Here is a 20,314-nt window from a genome sequence, read left to right as displayed (position 1 = left end):
CCCCCCCGCTCCCTCCCCCCGCCGGCAGGGGGCGCCCTCCCGCGGGGGCGCCGCTCTCCCCGGGGTCCCGCCCCTCCGTTCGGGGCGCCCAGTCCTCCTCGCCCGCAGGGGGCGCTGCGCTGCCCGAGGCCGCCTCCGGCGCCGCTCTAGCCGCCGACGGCAGTGGTCGGCGGCGCAAGATGGCGGACGAGGGCTCTGTGTGCAGCTTCCTTTTCAAGAAGCGGGGCCTGGCGGCGGGCAGGGGCCGGCGCAAGCGGCCCAGCAGCGACCAGGAGCAGGGTGAGGGCTGGCGGGGCCTTCGCGGAGGGCCCCGGGAGGGCGCTCGGAGCCGGGCCGTTACGATACCCTGGGGAGGCGAGGGAGGGCCTGGTGCCACCCCGGAGCGCAGCCCCCACACGGAGGAGCCTCGCTGCCCTCCCCAGCCGTACCGATGTCCGTGTGGTGGAGCGGGTGAAGGGCTCCTCCCCGGCTGCGCCGTCGCCCTCGGGGGTTCCGCCGGCCTCCCGCACCTTCCCGCGGGCGTCCCCAGCCCGCGGGAGGGGGGAAGCTGCCAGCAGAGCCTGTACTTGGGCTGGGGTCCTGCCCCCGGGCGCACCCTTACCCCTGGGCTTTACCTCTCAGAGAGCAGCGGTGAAGAGGGCAGCACGGTGGTGCGGAAGGAGCGGCGGCGGGAGACCCCCAACCCCATGATCCAGAAGGTAAGGGAGCCACAGTAGGGCACAGCTCCATCCGAAGTGCATCCGCAGTCGCCTGCCAAGCTCAAGCTAGGCACAGTGTTGGAGCCTTCCGTCCTTCATACCTGCTGTCTTCTTGCCCCTCAGACCAGGAGATGCATGAAGGAGAGGCCCGCGTATGCGCTGAGCAGCAGTGACGATGAGGATCCATCAAAGGAGATCGGAGTCACTTACAAATCGACAAGGTCGGCGGTAAGGACTGGCCAAGAATGTGGTTCTGGGGTCTGAAGTCAGGTGGGACTGGCAGATCCTGCACTTGATAGAGAGAATTTGCCTCTGCAAATGTGGGATCAGCCATTCCTTCTTTTTTATCTAGAGATGCACCTCCCTGTTCCTTCCCTCTTAATAGACAAGCACCTTGTGCTAGGTGTGTTCTCCTGATACCCTCTGTATCCTTAGGAGGCCATTTAAGGTTGCCCTTTCCCTCTTAGAGTTGGGAATTAAAACCGCAAGACGCCACTGGACTTGCCCAACATCGCACAAAATTTTCAGGAGAGGGAGCACTTGAATCAGGTTTGCCCTACTGTTGGGTTCGTGTTTTCAGTTTTAGACCATCTTCCTCCACAAAGAATTCAAGGTGACTTAGAAGGTGCTCCCATCTTTATCCTTGTGGCCAGTGATGGGGTAAGAGCTATGGAGAGACGTCGTCGTTTTCTTGGGCTTGATGGGTGGGGTGTCCTGTTAACATCTGGAGTGGAGAGAAATCGGCTGTGAAGGTTTGGGCCCAGCTCAAATTGCTCTTCCCACTGGCTTTTTCTCTTAACTTTCCTCTTGATCCAGTGAAGTTTTGCCCATTAGTATGAGCCTTGGCAGGACATAAGTAGGCTTAAAAGCAGGTATCAACACATGTTCCTCTTCAGACCTATTTCCTTATTGTCTGTGCCTCTGTATAAAATGGGAATAATGCCTAACTGCCCCCAGTCAAAGCTGCAGGGTCAGACCGAGGTCTCCTTGTCACATTAGAGATTAAGATGAATATAACCTCGTGCTGTAATTATTCACCACTTTGCTGCCAAGGGGGCAGCATATTGTTAGCCCTGCTTGCTGTAGGAGAATGGGAAGGGTGCAGGAGGAGATGACAGCTTTGGGGCTGCAGAAGCTTTTGGCATTTAAGTTGGATTTGGTTTTAATTGAGGTTAGCTGTAATTACTCTTTGGTTTCTGTGCAGCTGTTCTTGAAGATCTGATAAATCCTAGGAGCAGGTGTCTGCTCAGTCCATTAAAGAGGAATCTAAACCAGACCACTGTGTTAAAACTGAATGTAAGCCACCCACAGCTGGGTTAAAAGTTCAGACAATAACATCCTGCGTGTAGGCGGGATGGTCTCATGATTGAAGTGTTGGACATGGGAGACCTGAGTTCAGCTTCCAGCTAAGCCGAGGCTGAGCGTGAAGGAGTAAAGTAAGGACAAGTGTTTCCTGCAAGCACTAGGCTGGATCCAGCCCATGGGGGATTTTCCCTGGCAGGTGCTAAGGGAAGGTAGAAACTGATGGAAGGTAAAGCAGGCCACGTCCAGTAGTTGCTCTGTGACCAGCCCTCCAGGTAGCCAAGGAGCTCTCTGTCTTGTACAGGTTTTCTCTTCGCTGTTGTCACAAGTTCTTCTTGCTTTTCAGAAACCTGTTGGCCCAGAAGACATGGGAGCCACAGCAGTGTATGAACTAGACACAGAAAAGGAGAAAGATGCCCAGGCCATCTTCGAGCGCAGCCAGAAAATCCAGGAGGTGAGTCAGCCTTGCTCTGTAAGAGCTACTGCTCTACAGCAGGAGTACGTGTGCTTTACTCATCCCCTTCTGCACACCGAGAAGAGTTTGAGTCTCTTCCTCTCTGGAAATTTGAGAAGCCAAGAGTGTAACCCTTGAAAATAGGGGAATTTTCTGGCTTTATTGGCATCTTGGTATTAAGGGCTGGGAAGGGAGACTGGTGTCAGAGTGGTGAAAGCTAATTTGTGTCATGAAGCTTTCCTAATCCTTAATCACTTTTCTTTTTGCTTTCCTAGGAGCTGAGAGGAAAGGAAGATGATAAAATTTACCGTGGTATTAACAACTACCAGAAGTATGTGAAGCCCAAGGACACATCGATGGGAAATGCCTCTTCAGGAATGGTCAGGTAGGTTGGGATGAGCCTCAGAGGACTGGGACCACAGAGGAGCTCAGGCACCATCCCCAAAGGCACCTGTTTGGGGCTTGAACTTTGCTGCTACTGCCAGCTTCTTTCTGTCTAACGAGTCCGGTGCCTGGTTCTGACCAGGCCCCCAGGGGCCTTCTCCACTGCAGCTGCGCAGCTGGCCTGAGCCTTCTCCCACCCTTTCAGAAAAGGACCCATCCGTGCTCCGGAGCACTTGCGGGCCACGGTGCGATGGGACTACCAGCCCGACATCTGCAAGGACTACAAAGAAACTGGGTTCTGCGGCTTTGGAGGTGAGTGGATCTTGCCTGCAGCTGAACACGTGCTGCGCCAGATCTGCAAAGGGATCCAGTCCAGCTTGTCATCCCGTGTTTGTGGCGCTCAGATGTGCGCTTACTGATTTACAGGCACTTGTTTGCAGAGCTGGTGTGTGATGCTGTTGCAGAGTTGTTTTATGTGATGTTCTTGTCATTTGTGTCGGCCCTTCTGAAAGCTGATGGTCTCTAATCAGTGGTTGTAAGAGTCCTGGGAGGGACCCCTGGGATGTTCCAGTGACCCACACTGCCACAGGTATTCTGGCCACTGAGGCCATGTGAGGGATGGAATTTCCTGTTCCTTATCCCACTTCCCATGTGTGTAAATACTGGAACTGTCGCTGTGGCACACAGAGCACGATCCTCGCGGCCTGCCAACCCTGAGAGGGATCCTGTGCCTGCTCCAGGAGCTTGGCGCTGCCCAGGAGCGCAGGCGGGCGGGGAAGCAATCAGGTTTCACCTTCTGCTGGGCAAAACTCGGGCTGCTCCTGAATGAGGTGTCCTGTCAACCCTCTACCCCACACAGCCTAGCTGTTAATTCCTCTTTCTTTGTGCTGCTCAGACAGCTGCAAATTCCTCCACGACCGCTCGGACTACAAACACGGCTGGCAGATCGAACGGGAACTGGATGAAGGCCGGTATGGAGTCAACGGTACGGCACCACCTCTCTGCTCTCCCTCTCCCTAAGCTAATGGTGGATGAGGCTACCAGGTCCTGCCTCTTATCATGCCCTAAAGCGAACGTGACTTAGGGATATTGGATCACTAAGAATGAAATGGATCCTTTGCTGTCTCAAACTGCATGGGCCCTGGGTTGAATTAATATTAGACAGAAAGGACTCTAGTCCAAAGCTGTGGAACTCCCTGCTGCAGGATAACCTTAGGGCCAGTAATCACTGACAGCGCTCAGCAAATCTGCTGCTTTCAGATAACCACTGGCTGCCACCAGAGAGAATTATTTCCTCTGGCTCTCTATAAAAGGACAGCACTGCTGTTGTATGGGTCCCAGCAGCGAGCTGTGTGGAGCTGGGGAGATGTGACCATCTCCTGCCCCCCAGATGCCCAGGAGGTAGGATGCTTTCATGCTACGTCACATCATTATTTCTCGCTCATACTGTCCGTAGCTGCGGCCCAAGGCTCATGAGTCTTGCTCATGAACCGCTGTGCAGCTGGGGGGAAGAGGGTGTTCTCTGTTCAGTTGGAGCCAAAGAGTTTGGTGGCAGCTGGTTTGGAAGAAAATTTAAAAAATAGGAGGGGGCTGAAGGATATGTCTCTTTATAGCAGTGAGTGGGCGAGGTAGAAAAGAGTTTGCTCTTGTGAGATGAGCAACAAGCACGCTGGCTCATTAGACCTAATTATATCTCAGTCCCACATGTATTACTGACATCAGCAACACCCAGATGCCAGAGCTCTATTGTTTCCAGCAGAGATTTAATCCCACCTGCTGTGCTCTCTCCATATTTAATATTTCATGCCCCACGCATGGGCTGGTCTGCCTGCCTCTGCTCTTGCTCCAGTCTGGTTAACTTTCTCTTCTGCAGATGAGGAAAACTATGAGGTGAGCAGCGATGAGGAGGATATGCCTTTCAAATGCTTCATCTGCAGAAGTTCCTTCAAGAACCCCGTGGTCACCAAGTAAGCGGTTGTTTTGGCGTGAGGAGCCAAGTGTCTGCTGTCGATCCAGTTCACTAGTCATTCACTGTCGAGGCAGATACAAACACTGCCCACAGGCTGGTGGGTAGAATCTGCTTGTTGTCTGCTGTGGCTTTCCGGTGGGTGGGGAAATCCTCTAATAACCAGGGAGTCTCATCACTGCATCTGGAGCATCTCCTTGGAAGGGATCTCAAGCCTTTGTTGTCCAGGCACCTTTTAGATTTCCACAGATGCTGCCTCATTACATCATCTTTCCCGTTAACCTTGAGATTTTGTTTTCGTGCCTTCATTTGTCCTGGACACTGAACGGCACGCTGCATTGCGTGAGCAGAGAAACAGAAGCATGGGGAAGCCAAGAGCTTGCCAAGGATGAGGAGCAGGCTGGGGGCAGCCTGGACATCACACGCTGCCAGCCCTCTCCCACGCTGCCAGCTGTCTTGCTAGGTACCCGGTGTCTGGAAGAGCTCACTGGTGGCTCTGTGCCATCGCTCCACATCAGTGAAGCAATGCTGAAACACCTTTCATGGGGACAGTGCTGCAGAGGAAGCTTTGCATGCAGCTCACTTTTGCATCCCCTGGGGACCAGTAGTCAGTAATTTTCTAACGCCTGGACGCAGCGACTGTATCTGGTGACGTGCTGTGGCATCTGTGTCTCTGTACAGGTGCAGGCACTACTTCTGTGAGAATTGTGCCCTCCAACACTATCGCAAATCCCAGCGCTGCTACGTCTGTGACAAGCAAACTAATGGAGTCTTCAACCCAGCAAAAGGTAACGGGCGCCTGTGGGAGAGAGGGCTTTCAGTGGCAGCGTCTGGAGCAGCAAAGGCACCAGCTCCTGAGGTGTCATCGTCTCGGTGTTGGGCTTGGCCCTAAGCTGGAGCTCACAGCCCTTGGCTGCCGGCAGAGCTTGCTTTAGTGCCGGGAGACACTAAATCACGGCCTGTGTGGCTCCCGTAGGTGCAAAATGAGCATCCGTGCTTGCCCAGGTGGGGAACGCGGGGAGTGTGACTTCTGGTGAGGGTAGGGGGGGGGATGTGCTGCGGGAGTGGAGGCAGCAGCTTGTCTGATGCTCTAGTTGGCAGGTCAGTAACGCACTGATGGATTCTATGACTGTAACAGCTGATGCCCTGGACTCGGCAAACGGTGGTAGCTCCTAGCTGAGCCTTTGTGTAGGCAAGTAGTTTTTGGTAGCTGCCCTGGTTCTTGCAGAGATGGGTGTATGCAGGACCTGGGCACCTGGCTTTGGTGTGGGACAGCCCCTGCGCCTCGAGTCTCATCCTGCCTATTCCTGTTTTTCAGAGCTCATGGCAAAATTGGAAAAACACAAAGGGGAGGAAGAGGAGGAAGAGCAGCAGCATTCAGACCATGGAGAGGATCCGCAATAGCAGAGCACCCTGTTTTGTATCTAGCTGAATAAAGCTTTCATGGGAGAAAAAAAAAAAAAGCTCACAGCACTTGCCTTGGGGCCAGCAGCTGTAGCCAGTACTTGTGTATCCAACCAGCAGCTACTCAAACAGTGTCCTGACCGTGCCGGATTCCTTGTTTGCTGCTCTGTGAAGGCACAAGACGGAACAGGTAAGGTGAGACTCAAGAGTCGTGGCTGAGTATGGCTGTCTGCTACCACCGTGCTGCCAGCAGGACCCCAACAGTTGCCTCTGAGTGCAGCAGTGCGCCTGGGGAAGGAGGTGTTGAAGACTACATTCAGTTACTTCGTAACTTCTTTTTTTGACCAAGGTGCTGCTGTTTCACTCCTAACTGCACTGATCCTGCTTGCTTCCTGCTGCTGTGTAAGCATAAATCTATCTCTGAGTTAATTTAAGTCCATAATCTTTGAGCATGTAGCAAGCTGAAAGCATGGAAGGGGATGAGAAGTACTAGCTTGCATTAAGATCATCCTTCACCCTAAAACTGCTAACTCATGGGAAAGCAGGCTAGAGCGCTGCAGTTATTTGTGATTTATTATAGCTCAGTGTGTTCCCTCCTGTCTTTTCTGCCTGCCTCTTGGTTCCTAGGAGAATTCAAGAGAGGCTTAGATCTTCAGTGGGCAACACACCTCTTGAATCATCCCTCTTCTGTGAGGAAACCCATCTCCTCCAAACCATCACTCACTCAAAACCTTTGGGACGATGCTGAGTGGTACTGTGCTTTTTCTTGCTGTAAGTACCGGTGATTCAGTCCCTGTCCAGGCTTGTGGGAGAGGAATAAGGATTTTTGCAAGCTACAGACTTCATAACAAGCTAGGAAATTAAGATCTGCTTACTGTAATAAAATTAAATCAGGAGCCAAACCTGATCCTAGGGAGGAAGTAGAAGGAGGAATTCACCCCTGTTCTGGGAGAATGCATTCTACCGAAACATTCAGAGAAGAGCAAGAGCAGTTGTTAACAGCTTCTTGCTTTAGTTGAAATACGTTTTTGAAACATGACGGCAGTTGCAGCTAACTGTGGTGAGCTATACGAAAGTAAGGAAATAAGAAGAGCAAGCGTGCAGAGCCAGCCCGTGTCATCATTTGTGATCCACACCATCATCTTGCAGAAACAAGAGACTTAAAAAAACTTCAGAAATACTTTATTTGTTTTGGCAAAAAACTAGAGTAACAAACTTTTATCTGGGTTCAAGTACAGTTTATAAACACAAGAAGGACCTGTTGCCAGCACCACTACTCCCATCAACCACACCTACAGGACTGGATTCTCAGTGCTTCGTTGAAGAGTAGAAAGACCTCCAGCACCCATGGTCCTTGGAAAGGTCAAACTAAAAGCCTTAAATGCACCTCCAAAAAACAAATACCATGGAATGGGGGGAGCTGCCACAGCAGCAGGGCAAAGTCACACAGCCGTGAATCGAGGGGAGCCATGTGAGAAGCAAGCTTTTACCTGTCATTCAGTCAGGGAAGGCAGAACAGCAGTGGTAATGGAAGGCTTAGGATCAACTCTGTACATGACATTCAAAGAGGAGTCGTGAGCAAGAGGATTTAGCATGAAAGTCAATTTTCCTCTGTGCCAGGGTAAGTCACTGAGAACAAGCTGGTATGAGTGTTACCTACTGTGAAACCAGCCCAGCTAACGGGAGGCTCAGCTAGATGTGCTGTGGGGATAAAAAAGCTGGTACCTTGTGCACGTGTACACGCTTTGGTGACCCAGGCAGCCATGGGAGGAGAGGCTGGAATGCCCTGTCTGACCTGGAGTTCAGAGCGCTCGGCATCAAGTGAGAGGAGTCTCTTCAAAAGCTCTCTCCAGAACTGGAAGAGAAGAATCCAGCGCTGTAGAAGAAAGCCCGATGCAGCAAGTGTGCCTGGAATGGAATCGGATTGTCTTTGATCTCCCATTTTCCATCACAAAGCAGTGACTAAATTTAGAGAACATAATCCCTTTTTTCCACACTCTCAAAAGCTACCCTGTGACAACACTGTAACAGTAATCTGACTAGCTCTAAGAGAATGCCAAAAACTAAGAGCTGCCTGCCTCCCCTTAACTCTAAGGCACCCTTAAAAGAGAAAGAACCAAAGAGGGTAGGGACACACAGCCTTCAACTGTGATACGAGGAAGCCAGTGATTTTCAGAAACGCATAAATAGAGGCTAAACAGGCTCACTCAACCCATTTGAGTGATCTACCAGTGCTCAGCTGCAAGAACTGGGGCGCTGGGCACTGCACCATCTGGAATACTCCAGTTCCTTGGGGTTGATCCTCTTCCAGCTCAGGTCTGTCCATTTGTTTCCAGGCTACTTCCTAAGTAAACAGGCAGTTGAAGTTCCTTCCCAAGGACCTGTAAACTCTTCTATGTGTAACATTCATCACCTTTTATGAACAGAACCAATAAATTACAATGTCCAGAAAGCTCCTCCAGAACCAGGTATAGTCCCTGTTTTTCTAGAATTCCCAGTCATCCACATCCAGCTGCTCCAGGTTTGATACCAGCCCAAAAATGCCACTGGGATCCTGGGGCCGCGTTCCTTCAAAATTGGTGATTGGGGTGACGGGGCGCAGAAGTTCAGGGAGTGCTTCAGAAGCACGGCGCTTGATCTGCACAGGAAGGAGAGACCTCGGCTGCTGAAATGCTTCCCCACACTTGCACATCACAGTCAAGCAGCAACAATGTGAAAGTAAGAACACAGTATTATCTGCCCACCTGCACCGAGACGCGTGCAGGGCTTTCGCACTGCATCTTGTCACGAGAAGTGCTTTGCGTGCAGCCTTTTCAGCAGCACTTGGGTGCTGTGGTCCTGATGCTCCCCCTCAGTGAAGCACAACCCTAACCCCCAGCTCAGAGCAAGCCAGACAAATCATTTCAGGAGCAGGAGAGCCTCTGCCTTTTCCCGTGCCAGGGCTGGAGCTCACCAACCTGCCACACAACTGTAAGCAACGCACAGATCACCTCGGTTTGGTCTCATTAAGGACCAGGTTAGGACTGCCTCGCCCCAGGACTCAATAGCCTGTGGGTGAAACTGTTCTGCCATACAGGACAGGCAGATTTACATCCTCTGTTTAGATAAGGAAGAGATGCTTTTGAGAACAGCCCATCCACCTCCGAGGACAACGTGAGGATCACCAAGCTGCACTACAATTAGTCACCAAACTAACTTAATTCTTTCAGATCACAGAAAATTCAGCAACTCGACATTCCCGCCCCCAGGTTCAGTGAGACAGCAAGACGACTACAGAAAAGCCACTGTTCTTTATCTGCAGATTAAATTAGTTCCTTACCTGCTTGAAAAAGGGATGATTAAGCAGAGTGCCTGCGCTTGGCCTGTAGAAGGGAGTTAGAATAAAGTAAGCACACAAGAAAATGCGTCAGTGTTTAAAGTCAGGTAGTGGAAGAAAGAAAAGACCAGGGTCTTTCCTGCCTCTCTCATTTCTCAGCTATAGGATATCCCTTTTGTAACCAGTAGCACTGTTTATTATCTTTGCGTGATGTTTTATGCAAGCAGTTCAACCTTCTTCTGTGCAAGTTACCTACTTGTACACCCCACCATTTGGTCAAGGGAAAGCTTCTGAACAGTGTGGTACGCTAGAGAAGTTTGTCATGGCTAAAGATGACCTTATGCTCACTACGGAGGAAGATACAGTTCTTGATCACTTCCCATCGTTACTCTCTGCTGACTGAACAACAGACATTCGCAGTGATGGAAACTGGGTAAACACAGTCTCACAGGGAGCAGAAATTCAAGTTGTTCAGTTTATTTTCCTGACGTGTAGCACCACTCTACCCTCCAAAGAAGGCTGCAAAGTAATTCTTCAGGCTCTCTTACAGAAAGCGCTCAAAGTATTAACACTGCTCTTCTTTTACATACTTGGACTGCTTTTCTCAATGTATGGAGCACATCCTCACTCCACTAGACTTTTGGAAAGAAAACTGAATAACCTCTGCTGGCTCTCTTGGGTTAATCTGCCCTAGAATAGTGCAGGTCTGTGAAGAGCAGCTTTCACCTGGCTTTACCTGAAATCGGGGTTCCGCTGGAGGCACTGCTCTACGAAGTTATGGAAGTAGGTGGAAAAGGTCCGAAGATAAGGGTGCAGGGTTGGCTCTCCGTTGGCCGCTCTCACGTTGCTAATAGCCATGCTCTCGCCCATCCCGTAGTTAGCACTTGAACGGGAGGTTTTCATAGTCAGCTCATCAGCAGGAATTGTGGTGGTGTCTAGCAGGCAGGGAACAGTTCCATTCAGCTTTTCCAAGAGCATCTGGAAGAGAAGGGGGATAAGCAACATCACACACAGGAAGACCAGACATTTAAGGTTTCTCATCCAGGTAGGCACGGCACCCTTCTGTCTTCACATCCCAGTGCAGCAAAGCAGTTCCATGTGCCAGGATGAAGGATGAGAAGGGAACAGCTTTTAAACCTTACCTGAGTAGAAGGCATGTCTTTAAACGGTACGTGTCCATTTGCCAGTTCGCAGGCTGTTATCCCTACGCTGTAAATGTCAGATTTTGCATCGTAACCCTGGAGATTCTAGATGAAAAGAAAAATTAGCCTTGTGGACTTACATGGGATTGCATGGGCAATACCCATGATTCCATACGCAGAACAGCAAACCCAAATGATTAGAGCAGAAATAGTACAACCACATACAGGCTGGTTTATTGTGGTCATGGGTTTTTTGTTTGTTAAAACACACAGTTAAGGGCAACATTAATTTAACTGAAATCAGCTAGCTAGTAGGGATGGCATCCACCTTAGGGTAACACTTTGCTAATCGGAGAATCTGTAGAAGTACCTACAAGAAAACTATTTAGTCAAATAGATCAGATCAAATTCTACCCACTCGCCCTGCGCCCTCCCCAGATCTGTTTCCTCTAGCCACTCCGCTTTCTTTTCCTTGCATTCGTGCACCTTCCTCTGGAGGGAAAGAAAAGACAATGTTGTGACATGGGCTTCTCAGCAATTGCCCCTTTTGACAGGAATACAGGTTTCCCCTTGCTGGGGGTCACTGGTTTTAAGGTAAAGGACAGAAGAAAAGGATAGAGCTCATCACAAGAAAAAGTAATCCTGTGGCTTTTGTCATGTGTGTGTGTCCCCCTACACCCCCTGAACATGCCATCAGAACTCAGAAATTATACAGAGATACCATATATCACTAAAAAGTAGCAGGTTTTTTTTCAACACACCTGCTGCAAGACTTCAGGACTGAGCCAAGGCAGGACTTTGATGCTGTATTTGGGAAAGTCATGAACAACTTTGAGTCGCTGCCCATGGTTGATCATACTTAGATTACTTCGCAGGCCAGAGAGGTACACCTTCCCATCTACAGAGATCAGGATATGGCTGGCTTTAACACTCCTGAAAAAAAAGTAAAAATAGTCAGGTTCTCTGGCCTCAAGAGAGTTATGTTCCTTACAGCTTTCCCAGGAAGTCTTAGTGCGGAAAGGCACTGCAAAGGATTTAAGGCAGGCATAGGTAAGCTGAATTTCTTTTACAGTACATACAATAAAAGTAGTAACCACTAATAACCTAGAACTTTTAGCATTTGAAATTTACTTTTGCAACAGAAGGATGTATCAGAGAAGAGGAAAAATATGCTAAGGGATGGAGGCAGTGATTTAGAAAGAGATTAAGAGAAGTTGTAGTACTAAAGAGAAATTCATCCTTAGCGAGCACCTATGGAAAGGATAAAAGCCTACTCTACTGGACAGCTCAATGCACAGGGCAATACTTGATCAGCCTCCTACCAGGAGGCTGAGACTCCTAATGACCATCCTGAATGCTGTGCAAAACCGCTTCTGCAAACATTAACAGGACTCTATTCACCTACTTTGCAGGTTCCCAAAGAACGTTTCTGTGGCAAGGAGAAACGCAGGACTAAAGGTTATGGACCCAGGACCTTCAACAGTAACAGGGCAAATCCCCACCACCACCACTGTCAGTCTCAATTTGGAGACTATCAATAGTATCTGAACAGAGCCTTAACAAGTCAGCCTGTCAATATGAGCTGCGGTTGTGATTTTACATACACAGTGGTCTTTGGGATAAGTTTGTTCCACGGTGACACTTTCACACAGTTCAGGAAGATCAGTGATACAATTTGCCACGAGTATCAAACGGGCTTGCTCTAACAGCAAAGTAATACAAAACTCAATAATGCGTTCCGCATCTTTTGAACTATCCACTCCGCTGTAGTGATGAGTAGCATTTCTGAGAACTTCCAACAGAAGGAAAATGGATTGTCTTTTTTTTTTTTTTAATTACCTATGTACATAGCCCATATGGTGGATGTAGTCAAGTGCTTTCAATACGCCTTGGAGGATATATGCGATAGCCAGTTCACTCATCCCATCCATAAAATGGGTACAGATTAAATCTTTTGCAGAACCTAAAAAGAAAACACCTCTTAATTGGTCAGGAAAAAAAAAACAAGGATACTTCGCCTCTTAAATTTCATTTCACAGAATATGATGGTCGGACAAAGGTATTCCCTCTCCACCTACCATAGGCCATGAAAGACGTCACTACCCATAGCTCATTGTCAGCTATGAAAGTTGCTTTGTATGGCACGATGTTAGGGTGGTTGAAGAGCTTGGAAACATGAAGTTCCCCCTAAAATAAAAAAAAAAGGTATTTTGATTCAATTTAGTAAATGCAGAAATACGAATACAGCATTGATAAGCACTGCTCTTGCTGCCTGTCCTCTCCTAAACTTGCATTATGGTATTAGTGGATTCGTGTTACCTGCAAGAATGTGACCATTTCATTTGTGCAGGCCTCCAAGTTCACTCTTCTGACTGTGACATACTCTCCTGTGGGTTTATACCTGGCCAGGTTCACAACCATCAAGTCTTCAAAGCCTCTGCCTGAAAGAAAAGGCATTAAAGCTTCAGCAATATTTCTGGAACCACACACTTCTGGCAAAGTCCTCCAGTCCTTGACCCTTAAATAATCTTTACGCTCATTTATTGAAACTATTTTTGGCCTTGTGAAAAAGAGTAATCATTCCATCAGATACCACATTCCTTGGCATGTATCCCATCAAGAGAAATCCTCCTAGCCAGTAATACTATCCTGTCTTTCAAGTTCAGAACCGAGGTAGAAATAAAACGATTAGGCCGCAGCCCCACCAAGGACAGGGACAGGTTTCAGGCTGCTTCTGCTGACTTTGTACTTCACTCAGTATCATTAACCCACCACATATCTCTTTCAGTTGAAAGCCTTTGGGATTGGCACCTCATTTTTTATTAAAGTGATTTTAAAATCAAAGAGGACGGGCATCTAATGTCAAAAATAAGCAATCAATCAAGAAAAGGCCAACAAATCTGCAGAAGTTATTTTCTTTGCAAAGCAGACTTCCGATCCTCCAGTCCACTGTAGTATTACCTATGATAGTGAGCAACTCATAACAGCTGCTGTCTGGTAGGAAGTTGCTCATGGTGTCCCTTTTAGGGGAAGAAGCTATCGACTCGGAGCTCGCCTCATTTGTCTGGGGGAAAAAAAAAAAAATAAAGTCAGGTCAAAAGAAATAAAGATCACGTGCTAGAAAAATCATCTGCTCCTTATATTATCATACACCTCAAAATAAGAAGACAGTACTGAATATAGAAGAGAGAATTTAATTGCTGTTAAAATAATTTTAAATAGTTATTTATCAATTGAAATTCAGGAGATGCCTCATTTCAGAAGATCCAGATATCTGTGTTTCAAAACATGTAACCGTAACAGGTAGGTTCTTAATTACTGTAAGCTGGAATGTCTTTAGGAATATTTGGATAAAGCCAATTACCATTCCCCAGGACAGCTTAAGCACTGCTTTATAGTAACTACCTTTCTCTCATTAATTACAAACTTCTGTGCCACCTTCCTGTTGCATGAGCAAATGCCAAAGGAAAGCTTGTTCGTAGCACCTCTCTGCACTCTGGCAGTCAGCATTCCTGTCTGATGCTGGGGCTTCTGGTCTTCAGCTGCTCATCTGCGATAAGACCAGCACAGCTGAAGCTGCTTAGCTGAATGGTAGAAGTGATGAACCAACTTAGCCCAAGATATGAAGATCGGACACGCATGAGAAGAGAAGCTCCAAATGAAAGCAAAAACTGAACTGCAAAGCATTAGTGCTTACAGCAAAAAACAACAGAAAAGAAAAAGACCCCACACCACACGGGGAAGCAGCACTCCCAAGCCTGTCAGCTTTTCTTTGCTACATCTGACATAAAGCTATCTGCTTTATTTACATACACATAAATCTTTCCAAGCAGGATTTTGCAGAAGACAAACTTCAATGTTCTTGCAAGTTCCATTATACCTTCCAACTCCCTCAAATTTCCAAAGTCACAAGGAGAGCATCTTAATGGGGAACCAAATTTATTTGGTGTCTAAGATCAGATTTAGTTATCTCAAATTTCCAGCACATTAACTCCTCCTGACATTTGGAACTCCAGCTCATTTTTTCCACCTCATTCTTCATCAACTGCAAATGCCCTTTATCAGACCTTTTCTCATGGTACATGAAGCAGAAAAGGCTTGTGCATTTTCCTAGAGTGACAGCAAATACTCTTTTTTCCATCACTGAAAGATGGAAACAACACAGTGGCAGCTGAAAAACAAGAAACTTGCTGTTCTACACTCAGTCCAGGGTAAACTTAGTGCCATGAGCGCAGCCATGAATTTGCCGTAAATTACCTTTGGGTCCCTAAGTATACTTTGGGAGTAAACTAATAGTCAACGCTTCCCAAGTTCCGCTCTTTCAACTGACCTTGAACAGCACACATTCTACCTCTCTCTGCCTACCTTTTAAACAGGTATATTTTTCAGTTAAGGGAAAAGGCAAACCTTCAAGATTTGTGAACAGTGCTACGGTATCATTTCAGCTCAAACAACTCTAGCACAGCAACTCGGTCCTGTTTCAGGATAGCTAACCCCCGAGATCTCAGCAGCCCCAAATCCTTTTTTCTAGTCATAAACACTAGACAGTGCTGTTCCTTGGCTGAGAACAGGCAGCAACTTTCCATTCACGATTTCAAACTTCTGTTAAAGATGCCTGTCAATTCTGATCTCAACTGTGTCACTCATTACTTCTTCCAGCAATTTCACACAGTCCTGTCAACAGCAAGATTGCCAGGAGACACACACAGGCAGATGGAAACCTCTGAAGCAGAAAGGCACCACCAAGGAAATGAAAGCAGGAGGCTCTGATAAGCAGTGTTACGGAGCAATGACAGCTGGTGAAACACTGAGCAATGTGTAAGTGGTTTGCTTTATTAAAGTCCACTCCAGATACAGCATAAGCCAACAAATCAGACGCAAAAAAATTAAATAAGTTTAATCTTATTAATGGCGTAGGCTGTTTCAACAGTAATGGAAAAATACTGTGAATTCCCTTTTTAAAAGTCTTCCAGTACATCAGAGGTCTTCACTCACCTCTCTTCATGTTAGCAGTGACCAATAACTGAGAGTTAATGCAAAAGGAGCTCTACCAGAAGTTTATCAACATCATACAAGAGGGTTTTTTTAAAAAAAAATAAAAGTTAAACTGAAATGTCATTTATGAAATACTGCAAAAAAAGCTCCTCAGTGGTTTCACACAGGACTTTTGGTGTATGGTCAAAAGCAAAAGCAGCTGCAAAATGAAGTCACGTATGACTAGCTTTATGGCATGACATTCATTAAGAGCTAGCTTTCCGGCTTGTTGATCTGACTTTAATTTGAGATAGATTTAAGGAAATTAATCTTTGCAAGGCAACTACTGTTATAAATGCCGTAAGAAAATCAGTTATGTGATGCTAGCAAGAATCTGCATTTGCCAAATGACGTTCATCTCAATTAGGAAGAGGGAATGTCGTTTTTGTTCTGCTGCCTTCCTCTCCACCTCCTCGTTCCCCCACTCACTTTCAGCATGAGCAACAACAATTTGCCTCCTATCCCCCTCCCCAAATTGTTTACCTTTTTCTATAGCCCTGCTGGAAAAAGTAAGCTTTTATTTAGATGTAAAAATCAAAATAAGAGTCAGCAATAACCACTGCAGAGGTGACCGAACCCCAAGTGAATACTGTAATGAAAACAAAACAGATGCTCATCTCCATTTGCTTCCAGTCCAGCATATGCATAACACTCAGCAATTTAAAAAAAGGTGTAAGTTTACTTGACTTCATACAAAACATTCCATATACATCTCATATTTTCAGCTTTGTTTGTGCCAGTGAATTACAGACACTGGCACAAAAGTCAATTATAAGCAGCTTGAACTGACACAGCTATAACCAAATCACACTTAATTCGTGTTTGTAATTAGCTTGAACTAGAGCAACACCTGCACACAGAAATGTTTCAGTATGGTGTGGGTAGGTGGGAAATCATTTAGACAAATACATTCTATCGTAAGTTGTGTTATTCTATGAGAATTGTTCATTATGAAGCAGATAGCGTGCAATCAGGCCCTGCAGAACAAAAAGCGTCAAGGTAAAGTTTTCAACTGCCACATTTTGGCTGTACGTTTCTGAACAGACATTCCATGTTTGCCAGTGATTTTAGTTTTTAAGAGGCAAAGCTCTCTAAGCACACACGGAATTGGCTCCGAAGACGACCAGACAACAGGAGGTAAAGTCACCTCGAACTGAAAATTACATGATGTTTGGTTTTGATGTTGGAGCCTCTGTTGTGGCTGCTCTACAGGGAAGAGAAAGAAAATCAGAATCAATGTGTTCAGAAGGGAGCACTGGTTTTGAATGGCCAACATAAAATTTTTTGGGCCTAGTTTTCAGAAGTCCCATAAACTAACCTCTTCCTTTTATTCTAAAGGAGAGTTATAAGAGATTAGCATCTCTGAAGAATCAGATCCAAATCATCTCAAAAAAAGAGACCCCCAGGGGGCTGGGGGATGACGACACAAATACAAATCCAAGAGATTAAGTTTGAGGTTTTGACTTGTCACGTAGAGTTTGAAAACCACACACCAAAATCTCCACTCCAGGGTGAAACCTGTTTCCACACTTGTAGAGCTAAATACAGAGATGAAATATATAACTAAGATAAAAAGAAAAAAAAAAATCAAACTTCCACAAGGAATAATCTCCATGCAATGAACCACAGCACCACAGCCTGCAAAAGTCACTTACTTTTCTCCGAGAGTCACCCGGAGGCTGCTCTGGAGTAAAGAAATTAATTGTTCACCATGTTGCGTTCAACAGATACCCATTAAAAATATAGTTGGAAAACTGAGTAAATAACCCTGCATGATACTTTTTGATACCAAATTTTTTTTTTTTTTAGACAAAGACATTTAATTTACACATAAGGTTGCAGCACTAAAAATAATCAAATTGTAGTACAAGTATGGGAATTAAAGAGATTCAAATAGTGCTACTGTTCATATATTCAGCATAAACGTAAGGTGACAATTTTTTTTATTATACCTCTAAACACATTCAAAAATGACATACCTACTTTGCTTACAGAAGAAACTATCTAAAGTTTAAAGTAGTGAAAATTCTTCCACTCCACCTGGAAGCTCAAGATCTAGACATCTTTCCTATGCTCTGGTCACCTTCTGTGTCACTGATCGAGAATTCTGCATCCTAGTGGGCAATTTTGCTCGTTATGCACAAAGCAGAACAGAAATTAATCAGCTCTCCTGCAGGCACACTGGGGAGCTATCATCAGAGTTTCAAAATCTATTTTTACTGGGAAAATTATAATTAACCTTCCCAAACCCCAAATCTTTTTCATAGGAAAATAAGTGGTTATGCTAAGAAATACAGAATGCAGGGTCTGAAAATAGTACTGCCATCAACGTGAAATTGATTTCCAAATAACTTGCTAGATCTTGGACACTTCCATATTAACTTTATATGGTTAGCCAGCTTGAATAACCAGATCTGCTGCTACAAACAGATTTATTCATCACTTTTACTGTTAAGATACATATTTACAAGCAAATTAACAGACCCTGTGGCTAAAATAAAACATTTCTAACAATGTCATCTAACGAGAGGGAAACTTACCTCCAAACAGTTCGAACTCTCTTAAGCCCTCAACAATGAACTTTTCAGACACCCACCGCTGAAAGAAAAAACAAAATCCCCCAGATAATTAGTCATTCCATCTAAAGACGAGTTTCTTTTCCCCCTCTCCCCCCAAAAACATAAGAGAATCTTAACACTTCAAGGATTCTACTGCGGTCTGAAACTAATTAGCTGCAGCATCAGAGTTACATCCTTACTTTGGACAAGGATATTCTCTTCTTGTGCCACTACGATGGCGTGCAGCCAGCAACCACACAGGTGCTACTGCTTTTCCTGAGCAGCATGCACTTGCAATAAAGTTAACATAATTATAGATCATTCAAACAAGAACCTTTATCCATGCACGTACAGCAAAAATAATAAGCCTGCTACAACTCCCTTCTATATGCAAATAAAAGTTGTTTGGTTGGTTGGAATAGGTGTAAAAAAAGCTTCAACTATTTACAATGAGGTGATCTCTTAAAGAACTTAAATATTTTGGCTATATATCTATTGACTGAATGCAAAATTAGAACATAAATGTTTTAAAGCTGTTGTTCTCTTCCAGAATTCATGCTTAAAATTCACAGCAAGCATTAGGTTGTACAGAGAAATGTTTCTACCGCTCTGTTCAACTCCACGATTCAAAGAAAAATATATATTCATGCACACATAACACACAATAGAATATGCAATTTTAGGCTTGCAGAGTGTCGATCACGAAGTTAGCATTAAACAACCACAAACACTCCCATGTTAGAATTTGTCTACTCGGTAAAATAACTGAAAAAATAGCTTATGTCGTTTAGTGCAAGGGAAGCCTAGTCCTAGAAAGCACCAACGAGTCTTTACGTGATGACGACTCAAAACTCGTATATAACAATATCATTTTAAGGCGTTAAAAGTGGTTTTCTCACGTGAAACTTCCTCATTTAAAAACGCAGAATTAAACAAAGCTGTTGCGTTTAGCTTTCCAGGCTAAGTTTAGGAAAAAAAAAAACAAAACCCACAAGCAGAAACTGTCGGTGGTGCAACACAGGTGGGGCAGTAACTTCTTAAAGAAAGGTATGAAACAATCGGCGTTACCGCACTTTGTCTTAATTGCGACGCTCATTACGAACCCCTTGCACCACACGCAACGGAGACACAGGTGTGCAAGCAATAAATACTGAAGCGCAGGGTGGTGTGGTTTTCTTTTTTAACTAGCGCCTAGCGTGCACATGGATGCCCTATAATTAGCGGATTTTAACGTGACTTTGAGGTGCTTTCCAGGAGGCCGGCCCCGCCGCAAGCTCCTCTGCACAAGCGCAAGGCAGCTCTACCGACACGCCGGCGTCTGAGGGAAGCTGGAAGGCGTTCAACACTCACCCTAATCCGTTCGGGTTTACTTACAAGAAAAGACATGGAATCCGCGTTTGCGTTACCACACGCAGCTCGCGAAAGGACGGGCAACCTGCAGGCACAAGAGCGGGTCACCCCCTCGCGCCTCACCCCGGGACCGAGACCCCGCGCCGGGCAGCGCTCACCCGGGGCCCGGCGGCCCCCCCCCCCGGCCGGGAGGGCCCTACCGGAGCGCGGCCGGCCGGCAAACACCGCCCAGGGCCCGCGGCGGCCCCGCAGGGCGGCGACCACCCCCCGGGCCCCTCACCCGCTCCTCAGGCTGCGGCCGCCGCTTACCGGCAGGAGACGCTGCGCGTGTGACGCCAGCACGCCGCCACGTGATGCGGGTGCTCGCGGGTCGCGGCGCGTACGTGACGTCGCCCCTGAAGCTCCCGCGCGCGCGAGCGGCGGGAAGCGGCCGGCGCCATGTTGGCTCCCTCAGAAAGCGGACGAGGTTTCGCCCCCGCGGGCCCGCCCAGCCGCTCCTCGGGCACGGGGGAACGCGCCCCGCCCGCCCTCCGTGCTGCTGCGGTGCCTGCGCGGCCCCGTCCGTAAACGCGGGTGGCAAATTCTCCATCTCCACCCACCCCGGCCCGCACAAGGGGAGAGGCGCCTTCCTCCGGGGCTACAGGCCCTCTCCCCCCGCAGCCACCGCCCTCACAGGGAGCAGCTTCCACCGACGCTGCAGCAGAGG

General features: G+C 47.1%; 2 protein-coding genes across 8 annotated transcripts; one reads left to right on the top strand and one right to left on the bottom strand.

Moving 5' to 3' along the window:
• The first annotated feature begins 179 nt into the window (after positions 1-179).
• LOC143169262 (E3 ubiquitin-protein ligase RNF113A-like) lies at positions 180-16,082 on the top strand. Of its 2 annotated transcripts, XR_012996871.1 has the most exons (11): positions 180-279; positions 622-698; positions 822-926; positions 2,347-2,454; positions 2,730-2,839; positions 3,044-3,150; positions 3,734-3,823; positions 4,712-4,805; positions 5,486-5,592; positions 6,123-6,979; positions 15,326-16,082. XR_012996871.1 is itself a non-coding variant. In XM_076356554.1 (10 exons), the coding sequence occupies exons 1-10, from the start codon at positions 180-182 to the stop codon at positions 6,206-6,208; spliced, it is 984 nt and encodes a 327-aa protein (XP_076212669.1). In that variant the 3' UTR covers positions 6,209-7,377. The 2 variants fall into 2 exon arrangements, 1 of the variants encoding a protein (XP_076212669.1); XM_076356554.1 differs by lacking the exon at positions 15,326-16,082 and having other exon boundaries at positions 6,123-7,377.
• Positions 7,374-19,961, bottom strand: STRADA (STE20 related adaptor alpha). Of its 6 annotated transcripts, none has more exons than XM_076356546.1 (13): positions 19,918-19,961; positions 19,609-19,693; positions 18,241-18,298; positions 17,356-17,384; positions 13,628-13,730; positions 12,986-13,107; positions 12,745-12,853; positions 12,506-12,629; positions 11,428-11,599; positions 10,667-10,771; positions 10,261-10,502; positions 9,528-9,570; positions 7,374-8,846 (listed from the first exon to the last, which is right to left on the bottom strand). In XM_076356546.1, exons 2-13 carry the CDS (start codon positions 19,642-19,644, stop codon positions 8,694-8,696), a joined length of 1,296 nt encoding a protein of 431 aa, XP_076212661.1. In that variant the 5' UTR covers positions 19,645-19,693; positions 19,918-19,961; the 3' UTR covers positions 7,374-8,693. The 6 variants fall into 6 exon arrangements, with proteins under 6 accessions (XP_076212661.1, XP_076212664.1, XP_076212662.1 ...); XM_076356549.1 differs by having other exon boundaries at positions 19,633-19,693; XM_076356547.1 differs by lacking the exon at positions 19,918-19,961 and adding an exon at positions 19,889-19,913.
• Between the last annotated feature and the right edge of the window lie 353 nt (positions 19,962-20,314).

The sequence above is a fragment of the Aptenodytes patagonicus genome, chromosome 20 (genome assembly GCF_965638725.1).
Source record: "Aptenodytes patagonicus chromosome 20, bAptPat1.pri.cur, whole genome shotgun sequence".
NCBI classification, from domain to species: domain Eukaryota; kingdom Metazoa; phylum Chordata; class Aves; order Sphenisciformes; family Spheniscidae; genus Aptenodytes; species Aptenodytes patagonicus.
The sequence above is the reverse complement of the archived record's forward strand: the minus strand, read 5'-3'. Positions and strand labels throughout refer to the sequence as shown.

Coding starts and splice junctions, on each gene's coding strand:
- LOC143169262 (XM_076356554.1), top strand. CDS start 180: ATGGCGGACGAGGGCTCTGTGTGCAGCTTCCTTTTCAAGAAGCGGGGC. Junction 699..821: donor CCAACCCCATGATCCAGAAG/GTAAGGGAGCCA, acceptor CTTGCCCCTCAG/ACCAGGAGATGCATGAAGGA. Junction 4,806..5,485: donor AAGAACCCCGTGGTCACCAA/GTAAGCGGTTGT, acceptor GTCTCTGTACAG/GTGCAGGCACTACTTCTGTG.
- STRADA (XM_076356546.1), bottom strand. CDS start 19,644: ATGTCTTTTCTTGTAAGTAAACCCGAACGGATTAGG. Junction 10,772..11,427: donor GTCCTGAAGTCTTGCAGCAG/GTGTGTTGAAAA, acceptor CTTTTCATCTAG/AATCTCCAGGGTTACGATGC. Junction 10,503..10,666: donor AAGACATGCCTTCTACTCAG/GTAAGGTTTAAA, acceptor CTTCTCTTCCAG/ATGCTCTTGGAAAAGCTGAA.